The sequence below is a fragment of the Rosa chinensis genome, chromosome 5 (assembly GCF_002994745.2).
Source record: "Rosa chinensis cultivar Old Blush chromosome 5, RchiOBHm-V2, whole genome shotgun sequence".
Taxonomy (NCBI): domain Eukaryota; kingdom Viridiplantae; phylum Streptophyta; class Magnoliopsida; order Rosales; family Rosaceae; genus Rosa; species Rosa chinensis.
Genome location: NC_037092.1, coordinates 13,383,434 through 13,402,267, shown reverse-complemented (window position 1 = coordinate 13,402,267; position 18,834 = coordinate 13,383,434). Strand labels below are relative to the sequence as shown.

Genomic DNA, 18,834 nt, shown 5'->3' with positions numbered 1-18,834 from the left:
TAGGCTCAGCAATAACAAAGCATACTGTAAGTGCTTAAAAAGAACAAACTCAACCATTCTTTTTCGATGTGGGATTATAGCGAAAAATTTAAAACATACAGGACACTTTGTTCGAAACTTGACGATTCTCAGGTAGCTAGCCAGCTCTCAACTGTATGCTGCCATGACCGGGTGGTGTGCAGCATACTCTCCCGGTAACTGGTTGGCGATGAGCAATGAGTCACAGTATACACTCAGCTTTCGAACCCTCAATTCTGCTGCAAGTCTTAATCTTGCAAGTAGTGCCTCGTACTCAGCTTCGTTGTTGCTTGCACGCCTTGAACCCTAATGTTAAGGCTTGCTCCATTATGGTTCCATCTGGGGTGATCAGCACGAGTCCTGCTCCAACGCCATTTTTCTTAGAATTGAAGATCCATCAACGTACAAGGTCCACTGCTCAGGATCCTGGGATGCCACCTTTTCGTTCGACTTTTCCACCCCTTCTTCAGGCGTGGTGAACTCTGCTACAAAATCAGCTAGGACCTGGCCCTTGATTGTGGTTTTTGGCTTGAATGTGATGTTATGTTGGCACCTGGTTCCCTGAAGAGGTTCCCAGGAAATGCCTGCAATTAATGTATTAATTTTCAATCCTCCCGCTCCTAGCTTTTATTTGAAGCATTACAGATTCCTGTTGCAGTTGACACCCAGCAGAGCTAAGTACATGGTCCATAGATGCTTGCCAATATCGCGACACAAACGAGAAATTTCTTTTTAGTGCTACCCTAAGTATCTTGGGACAGAGTAATACAGAAAATCTTGAAGACATTAGAATATCTGACTCAATACCAATTAGTTATAGATTGGGAGGTCTGAGACCTTATGAACTCTTAAGAAAGGCTTCATTTATCAATGTAACAATGTACCCACATGTACAAGTCGGAGCGACATGTAACTTGTTGGGTAACAGTGTAACACCCCACACTGCTACACACTCTCACAGACCCAATTCCATCTTACCCTCCGTCATCTTTTTCCCAATTTGTCCCCACATATAAAACTGCATTGAGAAACTGTGACAGAGAGAATTACGTAGAGTGATCAGGGTAAAACTAGAACTGATCAGTACGTAGACTTATTTTAGGAATTAAACTTTAGGTTCATCCCCTTACTCTAAATGACTAAATGTAACCAATATCTCAAACGATTAATACACTTTCTTCATCAAAAATGATTCAATGCATAATGAACATTATTATACAATCAGCCATCATCATTTCTGATTCGAATTATGGCGGTTCCATTAACCATAAACAATCCATCCACATGTTCTACATCAAATTATAACTAGCAACACCAAAACTCCAACAGGAACCAGAATACCCATCAGCCCTGTCCTGCTCTTCATTCCTACAGTAGTTGGTGGAACACCAGAAACAGTAGGTGTAAAATCTGAGAAAGAAAACGGAATGTGTTAGGGTAATGTAAACCAGAATAATTGTTCAGTGCCGATTAGCAGCAGCAAGTACGTTTAGACCATTAATATGAAATCTATATAAGTTAACTAATACGCACCAGAAGCAGCATGCACAGCAGCTATTAGTGGGCCGTAATGACCTTGATCAGGTGTGCAGCAGGTCCCCTTACCAGCCCAGAATAAATGAATTTCAAGATAATTCTCTGAAACATTAACTCTGAAGGTTTTCACAACAGCTCTTAAAACCCCTCCTGCCTCCTTTGATATGTCAAAGTCCTTCAACACAAGGTTCCCCTAGGAACAAAATGAAGAGATAGTTAGCAGTTGTAGTCAGCTGAAATTGGTTGAAAACTAGCTGTTGAAAACCTGTCTAATGAGGTTCTTTCTTTGTTAGTATTCTTACCTGAATATAGATATCAAACATACGCCGTCCTAGACTTTTCCAAGTTTGCAAGGCACGATCATCGAAAACTGTTTCTGCAAATTGCAATTTTACAGTATAAGGCCCATTCTCAAGACCCAGGCCATAGTATCTCAGTGATCCTGGAGACAACCTTGAGGTCTGGAAAAGCTCTGGGGTCACATCTGTCCTATTGACTTGTGCCAGGGTATTTACCACAAAGCTCGGATTCTTTCTGTCAGCAAACAAACCCACATTGCTAACAGCCCATTTCTCTGAACTTGTTACAATAAATGTTGCTGGGCCAAGAGCTGAGTCTTCAGTCTCATACAATATGTCATCACTCCCTCTCAGTTCTAGTCCACCACAGTTGATTGAGAATTTTGCATCTGTAGAATTGATATAATAGCACAAAGTTATGATCAATTATAAAAACATAAACCAAAGACAGACTCAAACTAATGTATTTGCTTCAAGCCTTGCTTACTCAATGTTTCCTAATTATATTTCAAAAATAGTTTACAAGGCCGGTAGGATACTATTGGGATGAGTCCGAGTCAGCTAAAATAAGAATGAAAGGAAATGAAAATCACTCAGACCTTCCCCAGAGCACATATAATTTCTGTTTAACTTCTGTTATAATTGTAACTCTTAATGTTATATAAAGTGTCCCCTGCTTCTTTTACTCAAGTTTAAGTTTCTTATCGAACACGCACACACATAGATGCATATGCATGTATCTCTGTATATATTTTATCAAGTAGAGAAGCAATGCCTTTTCTGTAGCATGATGACATTAAACTAATAAGCTATTAGTCAAACAAAAGCACATTACATTTTGGGGTATTTCTATTGCATGGAAAATTTCTTTGAAGGCATTTTAATCCAGGAAGACTGCAAGAACAATGAACCATTGTTACTTATCCACAGAAACATATAATGACAGAATCCATCAAACTACAGAAGTGGAATATGAAGCACTTTGTTTCACATGCATATTAGGACTACAGATAGTATTGTTTCTTTCATCTTTTGCCAATGAAAATGTAATTGTCAGAAAAAGTTGTAACAGAAACCTCACACTCACTTTATGTTTGAACTGTCCAATGTGAAGTTGTTCACCACTAAGTTCCTGCATAAGTCATTAACCGATCACGTACGAAAATCATTGACAGTATTAGTATCTACCAAAGATGCAAGAATAATTGACTCGAAAGGGAATACATTTAGGGATCTTGACATACTGACATCAACAAGATTGATCACAAAGAAGTTTTACATCACAGAATTTTTAAATAGGGAAACGGACCTTAGATTTTCATGCATGTATTTATATACCATCAGAATGGAAATTTATGAGTGCTAGCCTCATGGATATGAATTTGAGCAATGATTCTTACAAAAATTTAGTGTTCATAGTGTGGTGCATTTTATATTTCTTTCATCTGAGGCCAAGATAAAAGAAATGGGAAATCTATGTTCAAGTTCTAGACACAGTTTCAAACTCTGGAACTCTGATTGTTCATTAGCTAGTCAAACACAGATTTCTTATTACTTATTCCTTGATGTTCATTCATGCATGTATTATTAATTATAAACAATAAACAATGCAAGAAGCTCTGTCAAATCAAATGCAGGTGATCTAAATTGTAAAAAGCTGAAAGATGAAAAAACCACACATACAGCTGTGACATTGAGGTTACCCATGGGGGAAGACTTCCTGATAAATAGTTGTAAGACAAATCTCTGCACATAAAAGTCCAGAGTGAGGAGGGGAAAGCACATGAATATTTAACAATTTCTTCTCGAAGATGCACAAATACACATGGAAAAGGTACATATTTGTTTAATCAATCTGAAATGGAAAAGATCCTGATTGAACCTAGTGTGTCTAAGCTTAACTGATCAAAATACTAGTACGGATTGGCTTCATATTGGACCTAGAATGTTTACAATAGTCATGATTTGCAGTTGTGGACCAGCAGTGTACTGTGAAAAATTTCTCGATTAGGATTCAGAACAAGTTTCTGTCATCCCTTAAATAGCACAGTAATCTTTAGAAACACTGTCACTGCCATATCCCAAGGAGGGAGGGAGAGAGAGAGAGAGAGAGAGAGAGAGAGAGAGAGAGAGAGCATTTAATAAACTAAACCTTTATAAAATAAGACTTACATAGTAGTGATAGTACCTTTATAAAATAAGACTTACATGGTACCTTATAAGATAAGACTTACATAGTGTGAAGAATATCACTCTTTTGGCTAGGAAGAGCTCCCTGCAAGCTATTGTTTCCAAGAAATCTTCCCATTTCATTGAGTGGAAAGCACCCCCCCCCAAAAAAAGAGAGAGAGATAGAGAAAAAGGTTAGATAAATATGACTAATCTCCTGAGCCAGAAATCTATGGCATTAGTCCATATATTCAATCAGACTGGGTAATACACCCATACAGATTGGGCTAGTGGTAAGTTCCAGTTGTATTGGGGAAGTTTTGAGGTTTCTAAACTTTTTTCTTGGTCTGATATAGATTTAGTTATGCTAACAGCAAACAATAATAAGAACAGTGATCATAATAATAATAATCATTATATCAACAAAAAGAAAATGAAATGAAAGAATGGCTTATTACAAGTATGTTAGAGAACTCATGTTGAACAAGCCACCTGGAAGTTGACCTGTTAAATTGTTGAAACTCAAATCCCTGAAACATGAATGATAAGTTGTGGAATAGTTAGAAAAAGAATATTCATATTCATGGAATTGACGCTTATATATATGTTTTCCAGAACATACAGTATCTGCAAATTTTGGTATTCTCCAATATCAGAAGGGATGCTACCAGTAATTAATGCATTTCGTAGCGCTCTGTTAGACCACAAGATTTAGAAAACAAAACAAAAGGTGCCCAAGTAAATGAGTTTGATATGAAATTTGAAAAGGACAAAAAAAGGTTGATAGCGATTATATGAATGGATAAGCATGCCCACTTACAAATCAGTCAAGTTCTTCAAATTCTTAATGAAATCAAGAGAGGAGCTTATATTGTAGATATCACTGATTCGCCTACATCATTATGTACAAACATAAATGAAACTAGTCTTGAGAAAGAACAAGAGAGAGAATCTACGTTGTGTTAAGAATTTGTACTCACAGAGAATTCAAGGCAGTTAGTTGAGAAAAACTGGTCGGTATTGGACCTCTAAAAGAGTTCCCTTGAAATCGCCTACAAAAACATTTAAGAGAACTGTGAGCAAGAATCTCAGCGAAGGTGGTCTGCCTTCAAAAATTTCAGGAAAGAAAAAAAAAAAAAGAGAGCTTTTCTTGCTTACAGAGAGTTTATCTTTGTCCAATTCCCAATGAAATCAGGTATCCTTCCTGAGAAGGGATTGTCTGATGCCCATCTTAAATTTAACACATTGACCCTTGTGAGTTCAGCCCAATAGAATCTAAAAGTACGGAAGGAAACAGAAATTAAAACACAATCGAGCCTTCTTACAGGACTTGCATATTGCGGAGGTTAGCAAATGTTGAAGGAATTTCACCACCGAGTCCGCAGCTGTTTATGTAACTGTGATGATCAAAAACTAATTATCATCAATTTCTTGTTATAAACATATTCCTTAAGAATCAAAAATAAATTATGAAACAAAGATCCTTAAGAAAAACCACGCTTTTATGCAGAATTAAGCTTCAATGTACTAAACAAAGAACTTACAGTTGTTGAAGCTTGACCAAATTACCAAGTTCGGGAGGGAGTGTTCCGGAGAAGTTATTTATTCCAAAGGACCTGCAAGCCATGATGAATAGCCATAGAATTACTTTAAAGCAATTATGTGAAACATTAGTACATGTGTGTGCAGATACATGCACTAAATCACAATTGATAAATGAATACTTTGGGTTTGCAGCCCATGTGCATTTGGGAATGTAATAGTAGATGTGAAAAGAAATCAGTTAACTAACTAATCCATCTTATAACAACCTTGTAAGAATGACATGTTTCAAGAAGGCGATCATAAGACAACCCAGTACCGTATACCAATGGTTTTGACTGTGTTTCATGATTTTCCAATGGATATAAAGTTGTTTATCATGTTTCAGCTCCTAGGATCATGCATTAGTCACCACTTGGGCAGTCTGGCAATGAGTAGATATCTATTTCACAACTGCAAAAACAATTGTGCTGAGTTTCTATAGATTCTAATGCATATCCATTGTTATCAGTTTTCTCATTTTCCCACAATATGTAACTTGATTAATCAATATTGATGCTTTCAAACAAGATAGACTAAATAGTTGATGGTAGTTGCACTATAGTTTATGTCTTACAGCATATTTAAGTCCTTGAGGTTTCCAAGCTCCTTGGGAATGGGCCCAGAGAATGCATTGTGAGCAATTGACCTGAAAGGAACCATCACCAATTGAAGATATAATTGATTTTAAAATACCGGGCTGGGATGGTCTTGAATCAACAGATTGCTAAAGTAAGAGTATGCCTCTCTTATAGAATGAGACCAGTATAAGAAAGCAAGGAGCACAAGCTGACAGAGAAATTGAATAATACTATGAACCAAGGAAAGTAGCGAAGTATTAGACACTTCAAACATTATCCTAAAGTTTAACAGATGTTGTCTCATTACTTACAATAATGTCAATGCAGTCATATTGCCAATCCATGCTGGTAGAGGACCTGTGAAATAATTCTGATCGATTTTCCTAAAAAAATTCAAACAAATAGTGTAATAATCAACTCTTAACCTCTCAGTATGTCATGAATACTTGCGACAATTTTCAATAGAAATTCTGCTTTAGGAATTAAACAGCCTAACTCTCTAGGAGGCTAGAGAAAAGCATAACAAATCAATTGCAAATTGAAATTGGTAGCCAAAACAACATCCACGACAAACGGTATTTTTCTAAAACTCTTTGCAAACTGAAACCAGGCTGTAAAGGAGGATCACAAGAGTCAATAGGATTGAGGAAAAACTTGACAGAGTCTATATTAATTTCAAGCAACCTGAACCCATAATGAGGCCAATAAAGAGGCCCCAATCACTGGCTATCCAGAACCCAAGTATGCAGTAATATTATTTCAACTGAAGTTAAAAAGTTCACATCTTTATATGCAATATCAAAACTTGATAAAAGAAACAGCAGAGTAGGAAAAACAAAATAGAAAAGCATACAAGAAGGTCAGGTATCTCAAAGCCAAAAGTGCCTTTGCAAACACTCCTCGTTTGTTTAGAGCATAGACTCTCCTGAAATACAAAAAAGATGGGAACACTTAGAGTGCTTTCAGTAAAGGTTATGTTAATAAATTCAGTATTAGCAGCAAGTGAAGAACATACAGTCGGGTAATATGGCAGGTGGTGCCACTGTCATAAGTACAGTCGCAAATGATGGCTGGGTTATTAAGAGGGCTCTCAAATTCAGTTCCATTGATGGCTGATCCACTGCATGGCTCCCCACTGATATTCCACAGCGCCACCGCTTGAGTATCCCATTGTGAGAATATTGAGTTCAACGCTCGAACTGAGAAAACAATAACAAGAACAAATTCATGTACAGATACTGAGACAGTTCAAGAGTCCCAAGACTCAATACTTTATGGGCTAAAAGAGTTGAAATTCATGTGTGATTACCTTCAGATGGGTCAGTAGTAGCATTTTGAGCCGTGAAAACTTGAAACCAAGTGTAACCCTGGAAGCAGAGGCCGAACAAGAAGACTGAAATTACCTTCAGATGGGTCAGTAGCAGAACCGGCCCTGGGATTTCGGGGGCTCTAGGCGAAAAAAAAAAATTGGGGCTCCCTAGTCCCTACCTTCAAATATATTTATAAAAAAAAATTGTGTAATTTTAAACAACATAAAATTAGAAAGTAATATAACAATATAGCGATCTCAATATCATTTGAAAAAATAGTATATTAGTTCAAATAAAAGTATTGAAATTACAATAATCAGTACTCTTATTACTCAAAAATGACCCTTCTTGCATTCTTGGCCGCAAGAGTTTCAATTAAGCTTGAATAGTCAAGCTTTTCACATTCTCAGTCTCATTCTCAGTTTCATTCTCATGTACTTGTTCACTATGTGCATTAAAGTACTTACGTAGAGACCCAGCTTGAAGCTGGATTTTAGCCCCAGAAGGACACTTCCTAATTGGAGCCATGATAACAACCTGCAAAAGATAAACACAGGGAATTTTTGATTGAAACATATTGCCATATGTATTAAACCGACAAAACCATTTTCAATTCAAACTTACTGCCATACAATACTCTATTATCCTAATAGTAAACCCAAATGATCGATAGTCAACAAAGTAGAAGAATTTTCAATTGATACAACCACTATACAAGACCATTATTAAACCCACTTTCAATTGATAGTCAGCAAAGCAAAACAATTTTGAATTGATAGTGAACTAGTCAAGTTGATTGTTGATTAGTTCATTGTTTTGTAGTCTCAGTAGCAGGGTAGCACAAACAATGAATTTGAGATTAAAAAAGAAAAAAGGAGAACCAGAGACGTACTTGTGTTCTTCCTCTCCTATAGTCCTACCGAGTAGTCGAGTACCCAAACACAAATTAAAGAACTCATCTCCCTCTCCCACAGACCCAGATGCGAAAATGAAAGAAGAACTGAAGAACAAGATTAAGTCTTAACATAAAATTATCATCACCCAGAATCCCAGATAAAATAAGACTGCAATAATGGATGAAGAACAACAGGCCTGCGACCTTTGAGTCGAAGAAGCATGAAATTTGAGCTGGACAAGACAGAAGTAAATACCTGGACAAGTTTCGTCTGAAAAGTGAGAAGGAGATGGCAGTTCGGCGCAAGACATGCGTCGTTGTTAAGGTAGTAGACAACGTATAGCCATTTAAGCAAGAATCTAGTGTGCATGAGTGCGATGGAGCACCATAGACAAAATTTATGAATGAATTGGGGTCTTTTTTCAGTGGTAGATAAAGTTTTCTTTTCGTACGTCCTCTACATACTACATTACAAGTCGTGAGACCTTTTATTACACTTGTCCAATTGCCTTACTAAAGAAGAAAAGTTTGATGGTGGTTCTTTTCCTTCTTTCTTTATTATTATTTTTCTTTTTCTTTTTCTTTTTCTTTTTTATCAAAAGGGTGTCTATTCATTAAAACAAATGAGAGAGAGAAAGAGAGAGAGAGAGAGAGAGGTATACAAACGAGTGAGTATTATGTCCGTCAGAATTAAGCTACTGCTTAAAGATGTAGAAAGTCTAGAACCCTAAGTAAGGACGTCTTAGACATTAATGTAAACCAAGTAACTTTGACTCACTTCCCGGTAGTATCACTATCAGACCAGGCCAAGTTCAAATCCCAATTTATTCATATATAAAGCTTATAAGACTTCCTTAAATCAAGCTACTGCCTAAAGATGTAGAAAGTCTAGAACTCTAAGAGCAACTCCAACAGCAAAAATCAAAACTTTAGTCTCTTTTTCTTCTCCAACTTCAACAGATTCCCTATTTTACAACAATCCCTAAAATCTCCATATTCTTCCTTAAAATTTTAGAGTTGCTATAAATATAGGGATTTTGGTTTTCTCTTTCCTCACTTTCTCTAAAATAGAGATAGTTATAGAGAATCTATTGGAGCAAAAGAGACTTATTTTTCTCTAAAGTAGAAAAAAATCAAAATATAGGGAAATGAATCAAACCGGGCTAAGTTCAAATCAAAATATAAAGCTTCTAAGACTTCCCTACATTGAGCTTCTAAGACTAAGTTTCACTCAATTAACCAATCACTTTAATGCTCTGCTTAGTGATAAGCCCACGCTACTAGGCTCAGCAATAACAAAGTATACTGTACGAGTGTAAGTGCTTAAACAGAACAAACACAACGATTCTTTTTCGATGTGGGATTATAGCGAAAAATTTAAAACATAGAGGAGACTTTGTTCGAAACTTGACGATTCTCATGTAGCTAGCCAGCCAGCCAGCCAGCTCTCAACTGTATGTAGACATAGTCAGAGACTGAGTCAATGCCCCATGCCTGCCCCACAGTTTTGACAGTATACCTCGACGCCTTGTTGATTAGCTTCTTCGCTTCCATTCTATCTGTCGGAGTTAGCTAGAATCTCATCCATCCAAGAAGGACCCAGGTCAACTGGTAGTCGATAGAGGATTGCTCTGTTGGCCAGTGCATCATCATGCGTATTCTCAGCTCTAGGGAGTTGCTATATACTAAACTCGTAGAATTCCTCGGTCATGGATTGTGCTTGGACTAAGTATGCTGCCATGACCGGGTGGTGTGCAGCATACTCTCCCAGTAACTGGTTGGCGATGAGCAATGAGTCAGAGTATACACTCAGCTTTCGAACCCTCAATTCTGCTGCAAGTCTTAATCTTGCCAGTAGTGCCTCGTACTCAGCTTCGTTGTTGCTTGCACGCCTTGAACCCTAATGTTAAGGCTTGCTCCATTATGGTTCCATCTGGGGTGATCAGCACGAGTCCTGCTCCAACGCCATTTTTCTTAGAATTGAAGATCCATCGGTCCACTGCTCAGGATCCTGGGATGCCACCTTTTCGTTCGACTTTTCCACCCCTTCTTCAGGCGTGGTGAACTCTGCTACAAAATCAGCTAGGACCTGGCCCTTGATTGTGGTTTTTGGCTTGAATGTGATGTTATGTTGGCACCTGGTTCCCTGAAGAGGTTCCCAGGAAATGCCTGCAGTTAATGTATTAATTTTCAATCCTCCCTCTCCTAGCTTTTATTTGAAGCATTACAGATTCCTGTTGCAGTTGTCAACTCAGCAGAGCTAAGTACATTGTCCATAGATGCTTGCTAATATCGCCACACAAACGAGTATTGTCTTTTTAGTTCTACCCTAAGTATCTTGGGACAGAGTACTACAGAAAATCTTGAAGGAATTAGAATATCCGACTCAAAACCAATTAGTTATAGATTGGGAGGCCTGAGACCTTATGAACTCTTAAGAAAGGCTTCATTTTTCAATGTAACAATCCAGACTCAAATGTCGGAGCGACATGTAACATGTTGGGTAACAACCCACACTGCTACACACTCTCACAGAACCCAATTCCATCTTACCTTCCGTCATCTTTTTCCCAATTTTTCCCCACATATAAAACTGCATGGAGAAACTGTGACAGAGAGAATTACGTAGAGAGTGATCAGGGTAAAACTAGAACTGATCAGTACGTAAACTTATTGTAGGAATTAAACTTTAGGTTCATCCCCTTAATCTAAATGACTAAATGTAACCAATATCTTAAACGACTAATACACTTTCTTCATCAAAAATGAAGTAATGCATAATGAATCTTCATTATACAATCAACCATCATCATTTCTGATTCGAATTATGGCGGTTCCATTAACCATAAACAATCCATCCACATGTTCTACATCAAATTATAACTAGCAACACCAAAACTCCAACAGGAACCAGAATACCCATCAGCCCTGTCCTGCTCTTCATTCCTACAGTAGTTGGTGGAACACCAGAAACAGTAGGTGTAAAATCTGAGAAAGAAAACGGAATGTGTTAGGGTAATGTAAACCAGAATAATTGTTCAGTGCCGATTAGCAGCAGCAAGTACGTTTAGACCATTAATATGAAATCTATATAAGTTAACTAATACGCACCTGAAGCAGCATGCACAGCAGCTATTAGTGGGCCGTAATGACCTTGATCAGGTGTGCAGCAGGTCCCCTTACCAGCCCAGAATAAATGAATTTCAAGATAATTCTCTGAAACATTAACACTGAAGGTTTTCACAACAGCTCTTAAAACCCCTCCTGCCTCCTTTGATATGTCAAAGTCCTTCAATACAAGGTTCCCCTAGGAACAAAATGAAGAGATAGTTAGCAGTTGTAGTCAGCTGAAATTGGTTGAAAACTAGCTGTTGAAAACCTGTCTAATGAGGTTCTTTCTTTGTTAGTATTCTTACCTGAATATAGATATCAAACATACGCCGTCCTAGACTTTTCCAAGTTTGCAAGGCACGATCATCGTAAACTGTTTCTGCAAATTGCAATTTTACAGTATAAGGCCCATTCTCGAGACCCAGGCCATAGTATCTCAGTGATCCTGGAGACAACCTTGAGGTCTGGAAAAGCTCTGGGGTCACATCTGTCCCAGTGACTTGTGCCAGGGTATTTACAACAAAGCTCGGATTCTTTCTGTCAGCAAACAAACCCACATTGCTAACAGCCCATTTCTCTGAACTTGTTACATTAAACGTTGCTGGGCCAATAGCTGAGTCTTCAGTCTCATACAATATGTCATCACTCCCTCTCAGTTCTAGTCCACCACAGTTGATTGAGAATTTTGCATCTGTGAAATTTGATATAATAGCACAAAGTTATGATCAATTATAAAAACATAAACCAAAGACAGACTCAAACTAATGTATTTGCTTCAAGCTTTGCTTACTCAATGTTTCCTAATTATATTTCAAAAATAGTTTACTAGGCCGGTAGGATTCTATTGGGATGAATCCAAGTCAGCTAAAATAAGAATGAAAGGAAATGAAAATCACTCAGACCTTCCCCAGAGCACATATAATTTCTTTTTAAGTTCTGTTATAACAGTAACTCTTAATGTTATATAAAGTGTCCCCTGCTTCTTTTACTTAAGTTTAAGTTTCTTATCAAACACGCACACACATAGATGCACATGCATGTATCTCTGTATATATTTTATCAAGTAGACAAGCAATGCCTTTTCTGTAGCATGATGGCATTAAACGAATAAGCTATTAGTCAAACAAAAGCACATTACATTTTGGGGTATTTCTATTGCATGGAAAATTTCTTTGAAGGCAATTTAATCCAGGAAGACTGCAAGAACAATGAACCATTGTTACTTATCCACAGAAACATATAATGACAGAATCCATCAAACTACAGAAGTGGAATATGAAGCACTTTGTTTCACATGCATATTAGGACTACAGATAGTATTGTTTATTTCATCTTTTGCCAATGAAAATATAATTGTCAGAAAAAGTTGTAACAGAAACCTCACACTCACTTTATGTTTGAACTGTCCAATGTGAAGTTGTTCACCACTAAGTTCCTGCATAAGTCATTAACCGATCACGTATGAAAATCATTGACAGTATTAGTATCTAACAAAGATGCAAGAATAATTGACTCGAAAGGGAATACATTTAGGGATCTTGACATACTGATATCAAGAAGATTGATCACAAAGAAGTTTTACATCAAAGAATTTTTGCATAGGGAAACAAACCTTAGATTTTCATGCATGTATTTATATACCATCAGAACGGAAAATTATGAGTGCTAGCTTCATGGATATGAATTTGAGCAATGATTCTTACGAAAATTTAGTGTTCATAGTGTGGTGCATTTTATATTTCTTTCATCTATGGCCAAGATATATAGCCTCACCAAGAAAAGAAATCTATGTTCAAGTTCTAGACACGGTTTCAAACTCTGGAACTCTGATTGTTCATTAGCTAGCCAAACACAGATTTCTTATTACTTATTCCTTGATGTTCATTCATACATGTATTATTAGATATACACAATAAACAATGCAAGAAGCTCTGGCAAATCAAATGCAGGTGATCTAAATTGTAAAAAGCTGAAAGATGAAAAAACCACACATACAGCTGTGATATTGAGGTTACCCATGGGGGAAGACTTCCTGATAAATAGTTGTAAGACAAATCTCTGCACATAAAAGTCCAGAGTGAGGAGGGGGAAAGCACATGAATATTTAACAATTTTCTTCTCGAAGATGCACAAATACACATGGAACAGGTACATATTTGTTTCATCAATCTGAAATGGAAAAGATCCTGACTGAACCTAGTGTGTCTAAGCTTAACTGATCAAAATACTAGTACGGATTGGCTTCATATTGGACCTAGAATGTTTACAATAGTCATGATTCACAGTTGTGGACCAGCAGTGTACTGTGAAAAATTTCTCGATTAGGATTCAGAACAAGTTTCTGTCATCCCTTAAATAGCACAGTAATCTTTAGAAACACTGTCACTGCCATATCCCAAGGAGAGAGAGAGAGAGAGAGAGCATTTAATAAAATAAACCTTTATAAAATAAGACTTATATAGTACCTTTATAAAATAAGACTTACATAGTGTGAAGAATATCACTCTTTTGGCTAGGAAGAGCTCCCTGCAAGCTATTGTTTCCAAGAAATCTTCCCATTTCATTGAGTGGAAAGCACCCCCCAAAAAGAGAGAGAGAGAGAGAGAGAAAAAGGTTAGATAAATATGACTAATCTCCTGAGCCAGAAATCTATGGCATTAGTCCATATATTCAATCAGACTGGGTAATACACCCATACAGATTGGGCTAGTGGTAAGTTCCGGTTGAATTGGGGAAGTTTTGAGGTTTCTAAACTTTTTTCTTGGTCTGATATAGATTTAGTTATGCTAACAGCAAATAATAATAAGAACAGTGATCATAATAATACTAATCATTATATCAACAAAAAAAAATGAAATGAAAGAATGGCTTATTACAAGTATGTTAGAGAACTCATGTTGAACAAGCCACCTGGAAGTTGACCTGTTAAATTGTTGAAACTCAAATCCCTGAAACATGAATGATAAGTTGTGGAATAGTTAGAAAAAGAATATTCATATTCATGGAATTGAAGCTTATATATATGTTTTCCAGAACATACAGTATCTGTAAATTTTGGTATTCTCCAATATCAGAAGGGATGCTACCAGTAATTAATGCATTTCGTAGCGCTCTGTTAGACCACAAGATTTAGAAAACACGACAAAAGGTGCCCAAGTAAATGAGTTAGATATGAAATTTGAAAAGGAAAAAAAAAGGTTGATAGCAATTATATGAATGGATGAGCATGCCCACTTACAAATCAGTCAAGTTCTTCAAATTCTTTATGAAATCAAGAGAGGAGCTTACATTGTAGATATCACTGATTCGCCTACGTCATTATGTACAAACATAAATGAAACTAGTCTTGAGAAAGAACGAGAGAGAGAATCTACGTTGTGTTAAGAATTTGTACTCACAAAGAATTCAAGGCAGTTAGTTGAGAAAAACTGGTCGGTATTGGACCTCTAAAAGAGTTCCCTTGAAATCGCCTACAAAAACATTTAAGAGAACTGTGAGCAAGGACCTCAGCCATGCTGGTCTGCCTTCAAAAATTTCAGGGAAAAAAAAAAGAATAAGAGAGCTTTTCTTGCTTACAGAGAGTTTATCTTTGTCCAATTCCCAATGAAATCAGGTATCCTTCCTGAGAAGGAACTGTCTGATGCCCATCTTAAATTTAACACATTGACCCTTGTGAGTTCAGCCCAATATAGGAATCTAAAAGTACTGAAGGAAACAGAAATTAAAACACAATTGAGCCTTCTTACAGGACTTGCATATTGCGGAGGTTAGCAAATGTTGAAGGAATTTCACCACCGAGTCCGCAGCTGTTTATGTAACTGTGATGATCAAAAACTTATTATCATCTATTTCTTGTTATAAACATATTCCTTAAGAATCAAAAATAAATTATGAAAGAAAGATCCTTAAGGAAAACCACACTTTTATGCAGAATTAAGCTTCAATGTACTAAACAAAGAACTTACAGTTGTTGAAGCTTGACCAAATTACCAAGTTCGGGAGGGAGTGTTCCGGAGAAGTTATTTATTCCAAAGGACCTGCAAGCCATGATGAATAGCCATAGAATTACTTTAAAGCAATTATGTGAAACATTAGTACATGTGTGCAGATACTGGCACTAAATCACAATTGATAAATGAATACTTTGGGTTTGCAGCCCATGTGCATTTGGGAATGCAATAGTAGATGTGAAAAGTAATCAGTTAACTAACTAATCCATCTTATAACAACCTTGTAAGAATGACATGTTTCAAGAAGGCTCATAAGACAACCCAGTAACATATACCAATGGTTTTGATTGTGTTTCACGATTTTCCAATGGATATAAAGTTGTTTATCATGTTTAAGCTCCTCGGATCATGCATTAGTCACCACTTGGGCAGTTTGGCAATGAGTAGATATCTATTTCACAACTGCAAAAACAATTGTGCTAAGTTTCTATAGATTCTAATGCATATCCATTGTTATCAGTTTACTCATTTTCCCACAATATGTAACTTGATTAATCACTATTGATGCTTTCAAACAAGATAGACTAAATAGTTGAAGGTAGTTGCACTATTGTTTATGTCTTACAGCATATTTAAGTCCTTGAGGTTTCCAAGCTCCTTGGGGATGGGCCCAGAGAATGCATTGTGAGCAATTGACCTGAAAGGAAACATCATCAATTGAAGATGTAATTGATTGTAAAATACCGGGCTGGGATGGTCTTGATCAACAGATTGCTAAAGTAAGAGTATGCCTCTCTTATTAGAATGAGACCAGTATAAGAAAGCAAGGAGCACAAGCTGACAGAGAAATTGAATAATACTATGAACCAAGGAAAGTAGCGAAGTATTAGACACTTCAAACATTATACTAAAGTTTAACAGATGTTGTCTCATTACTTACAATAATGTCAATGCAGTCATATTGCCGATCCATGCTGGTAGAGGACCTGTGAAATAATTCTGATCGATTTTCCTAAAAAATTGAAACAAATAGTGTAATAATCAACTCTTAACCTCTCAGTATGTCATGAATACTTGCGATAATTTTCAATAGAAATTCTGCTTTAGGAATTAAACAGCCTAACTCTCTAGGAGGCTAGAGAAAAGCATAACAAATCAATTGCAAATTGAAATTAGTAGCCAAAACAACATCCACAACAAACGGTATTTTTCTAAAACTCCTTGCAAACTGAAACCAGGCTGTAAAGGAGGATCACAAGAGTCAATAGGATTGAGGAAAAACTTGACAGAGTCTATATTAATTTCAAGCAATCTGAACCCATAATCCCAAGCCATTATGAGGTCAATAAAGAGGCTCCAATCACTGGCTATCCAGAACCCAAGTATGCAGTAAGATTATTTCAACTGAAGTTAAAAAGTTCACATCTTTATATGCAATATCAAAACTTGATAAAAGAAACAGCAGAGTAGAAAAAACAAAATAGAAAAGCATACAAGAAGGTCAGGTATCTCAAAGCCAAAAGTTCCTTTGCAAACACTCCTCGTTTGTTTAGAGCATAGACTCTCCTGAAGTACAAAAAAGATGGGAACACTTAGTGTGCTTTCAGTAAAGGTAATGTTAATAAATTCAGTATTAGCAGCAAGTGAAGAACATACAGTTGGGTAATATGGCAGGTGGTGCCACTGTCATAAGTACAGTCGCAAATGATGGCTGGGTTATTAGGAGGGCTCTCAAATTCGGTTCCATTGATGGCTGATCCACTGCATGGCTCTCCACTGATATTCCACAGCGCCACCGCTTGAGTATCCCATTGTGAGAATATTGAGTTCAACGCTCGAACTGAGAAAACAATAACAAGAACAAATTCATGTACAGATACAGAGACAGTTCAAGAGTCCAGGACTCAACTTCATGGGCTAAAAGAGTTGAAATTCATGTGTGAGTAGAGTACCTTCAGATGGGTCAGTAGTGGCATTTTCAGCCGTGGAAACTTGAAACCAAGTGGAACCCAGGAAGCAGAGGCAGAACAAGAAGACTGAAAGAGATGTTTGCTGCTTCATTCTCAAATTCATAGGTAGTTGCCAACTGGGAAAACGTATAGCCATTTAAGCAAGAATCCAGTGCGCGTGAGTGCGATGGACCACCAAGGCACCATAGAGAAAAATTGTGAATGAATTGGGATATAATATATATCAAACTTGGATGGTTAATTTTCAGTGGTAAATAAAATTTTCTTTTCCTACGTCGTACATTGTACATCGTACATTAGAAGTCGTGAGACATTTTATTAGACGGTCAAACAAATCTAATGATCCAATTATCTTACTAAAGACTACCTTGATGTCGAGTTAAAAAAAAAAAAATCTAACAAGACAATGCGACAGCGATGGAATAGCAAAGTCGGATGTTTTTTCAGTCAAATGTGGCGGGTCTGACACCAACATGAAAGTCTTTCTTAAAAACGAGACAGAACCATAAACTGCATGACTATGTAAAGACTGAAAAGAACGTGAAGTTTCCAAAAGTGAGTTTTCAAAAGTTGGAATTTTTATATGACAATAACTGATGAATTGTCAATGCACGCCCAAATTACTACCCACATTGTGTCGTTGCAATTGGCTGACTTAATCTAATCAAGCCGTTTGAACCTGCAAGTGGAAAGAAAAGTTTGATGGAGGCTCTTTTCCTTCTTTCTTTATTCTTATTCTTATTTTTATTTATTTTTATTAAAAGGGTGTCTATTTATTAAAATAAATAAGAGAAAGAGGTATACAATACACAGTAACTGTAACTTTACTCACTCATATTATGCTCGTCAGAATCAAACTACTGCCTAAAGATGTAGAAAGTCTAGAACTCTAAGTAAGGACACCTTAGACATCGGTGTAAACCAAGTAACTTTGACACTACCAATGAAGTGAATCGGACCAGGCCAAGTTCAAATCCCAATTTATTTATATATAAAGCTTCTAATACTTCTCTATGCGTTGTGACTTGTGTCCAAGAGGTCATGGGTTCGAGTAATGGTTGGATCATTTGTTAGACAATTTTATTAAGCTTCGAAGACTTCCCTACGCTGAGGTAGCCACGAGGCCATCCACTAGTCCGTTGCCTCCATGCTTGACGGCTCCAAAGGAAGACGGCACTATCAGGGTTTCGAGAGGGAAAACGAGAGAGAGAGAGAGAGAGAGATTCTCAATCCTTCCGGATTTGAATTTCATTCTATGTTTGTGGTCAGTTAAGTTGTCTGTCAAATTTTGTTACTTTCTTTACATTTCTAGCCTTTATTTAGGATTTAGCAAACCATGTAATATCAATGTCCATCTCTCGAAAAACAGAGCATTTGACAGATAATACTGAACCTTGTGAAGTCAGTCCAAGTG

The 18,834-nt window shown here is 36.9% G+C and overlaps 2 protein-coding genes across 2 annotated transcripts; both read right to left on the bottom strand.

Annotated features, from left to right (window-relative positions):
• Window positions 1-1,150: 1,150 nt before the first annotated feature.
• Window positions 1,151-8,894, bottom strand: LOC112203196 (probable LRR receptor-like serine/threonine-protein kinase At1g56140). Its single transcript, XM_024344194.2, has 22 exons — window positions 8,646-8,894; window positions 8,387-8,494; window positions 7,962-8,031; window positions 7,494-7,551; window positions 7,200-7,383; window positions 7,038-7,109; window positions 6,496-6,567; window positions 6,181-6,252; window positions 5,567-5,638; window positions 5,348-5,419; window positions 5,181-5,252; window positions 5,003-5,074; window positions 4,843-4,914; window positions 4,645-4,716; window positions 4,481-4,552; window positions 4,088-4,153; window positions 3,537-3,599; window positions 2,941-2,985; window positions 2,689-2,747; window positions 1,857-2,242; window positions 1,552-1,747; window positions 1,151-1,428 (listed from the first exon to the last, which is right to left on the bottom strand). Exons 7-22 carry the CDS (start codon window positions 6,513-6,515, stop codon window positions 1,313-1,315), a joined length of 1,527 nt encoding a protein of 508 aa, XP_024199962.2. The 5' UTR covers window positions 6,516-6,567; window positions 7,038-7,109; window positions 7,200-7,383; window positions 7,494-7,551; window positions 7,962-8,031; window positions 8,387-8,494; window positions 8,646-8,894; the 3' UTR covers window positions 1,151-1,312.
• A 2,109-nt stretch (window positions 8,895-11,003) lies between these two features.
• LOC112202701 (probable LRR receptor-like serine/threonine-protein kinase At1g56130) lies at window positions 11,004-17,610 on the bottom strand. Its single transcript, XM_024343710.2, has 19 exons — window positions 17,403-17,610; window positions 17,107-17,290; window positions 16,945-17,016; window positions 16,391-16,462; window positions 16,076-16,147; window positions 15,466-15,537; window positions 15,247-15,318; window positions 15,077-15,148; window positions 14,899-14,970; window positions 14,739-14,810; window positions 14,541-14,612; window positions 14,377-14,448; window positions 13,986-14,051; window positions 13,496-13,558; window positions 12,891-12,935; window positions 12,639-12,697; window positions 11,806-12,191; window positions 11,501-11,696; window positions 11,004-11,377 (listed from the first exon to the last, which is right to left on the bottom strand). Exons 1-19 carry the CDS (start codon window positions 17,554-17,556, stop codon window positions 11,262-11,264), a joined length of 1,989 nt encoding a protein of 662 aa, XP_024199478.1. The 5' UTR covers window positions 17,557-17,610; the 3' UTR covers window positions 11,004-11,261.
• Between the last annotated feature and the right edge of the window lie 1,224 nt (window positions 17,611-18,834).

Excerpts from the sequence above, each read along its gene's own strand:
- LOC112203196 (XM_024344194.2), bottom strand. The coding sequence starts at position 6,515 with ATGACTGCATTGACATTATT. Across the intron at positions 5,639-6,180 it reads CTCAAGGACTTAAATATGCT|GTCCTTTGGAATAAATAACT; the intron begins GTAAGACATAAA and ends CATGGCTTGCAG. Across the intron at positions 2,243-2,688 it reads CAATAGAAATACCCCAAAAT|ATGCAAAATTCTCAATCAAC; the intron begins GTAATGTGCTTT and ends TCAATTCTACAG.
- LOC112202701 (XM_024343710.2), bottom strand. The coding sequence starts at position 17,556 with ATGGCTATACGTTTTCCCAGTTGGCAACTACCTATGAATTTGAGAATG. Across the intron at positions 14,613-14,738 it reads TTGAAGAACTTGACTGATTT|AGCGCTACGAAATGCATTAA; the intron begins GTAAGTGGGCAT and ends GTGGTCTAACAG. Across the intron at positions 12,698-12,890 it reads TTGGACAGTTCAAACATAAA|TCTTCCTGGATTAAATTGCC; the intron begins GTGAGTGTGAGG and ends TTGTTCTTGCAG.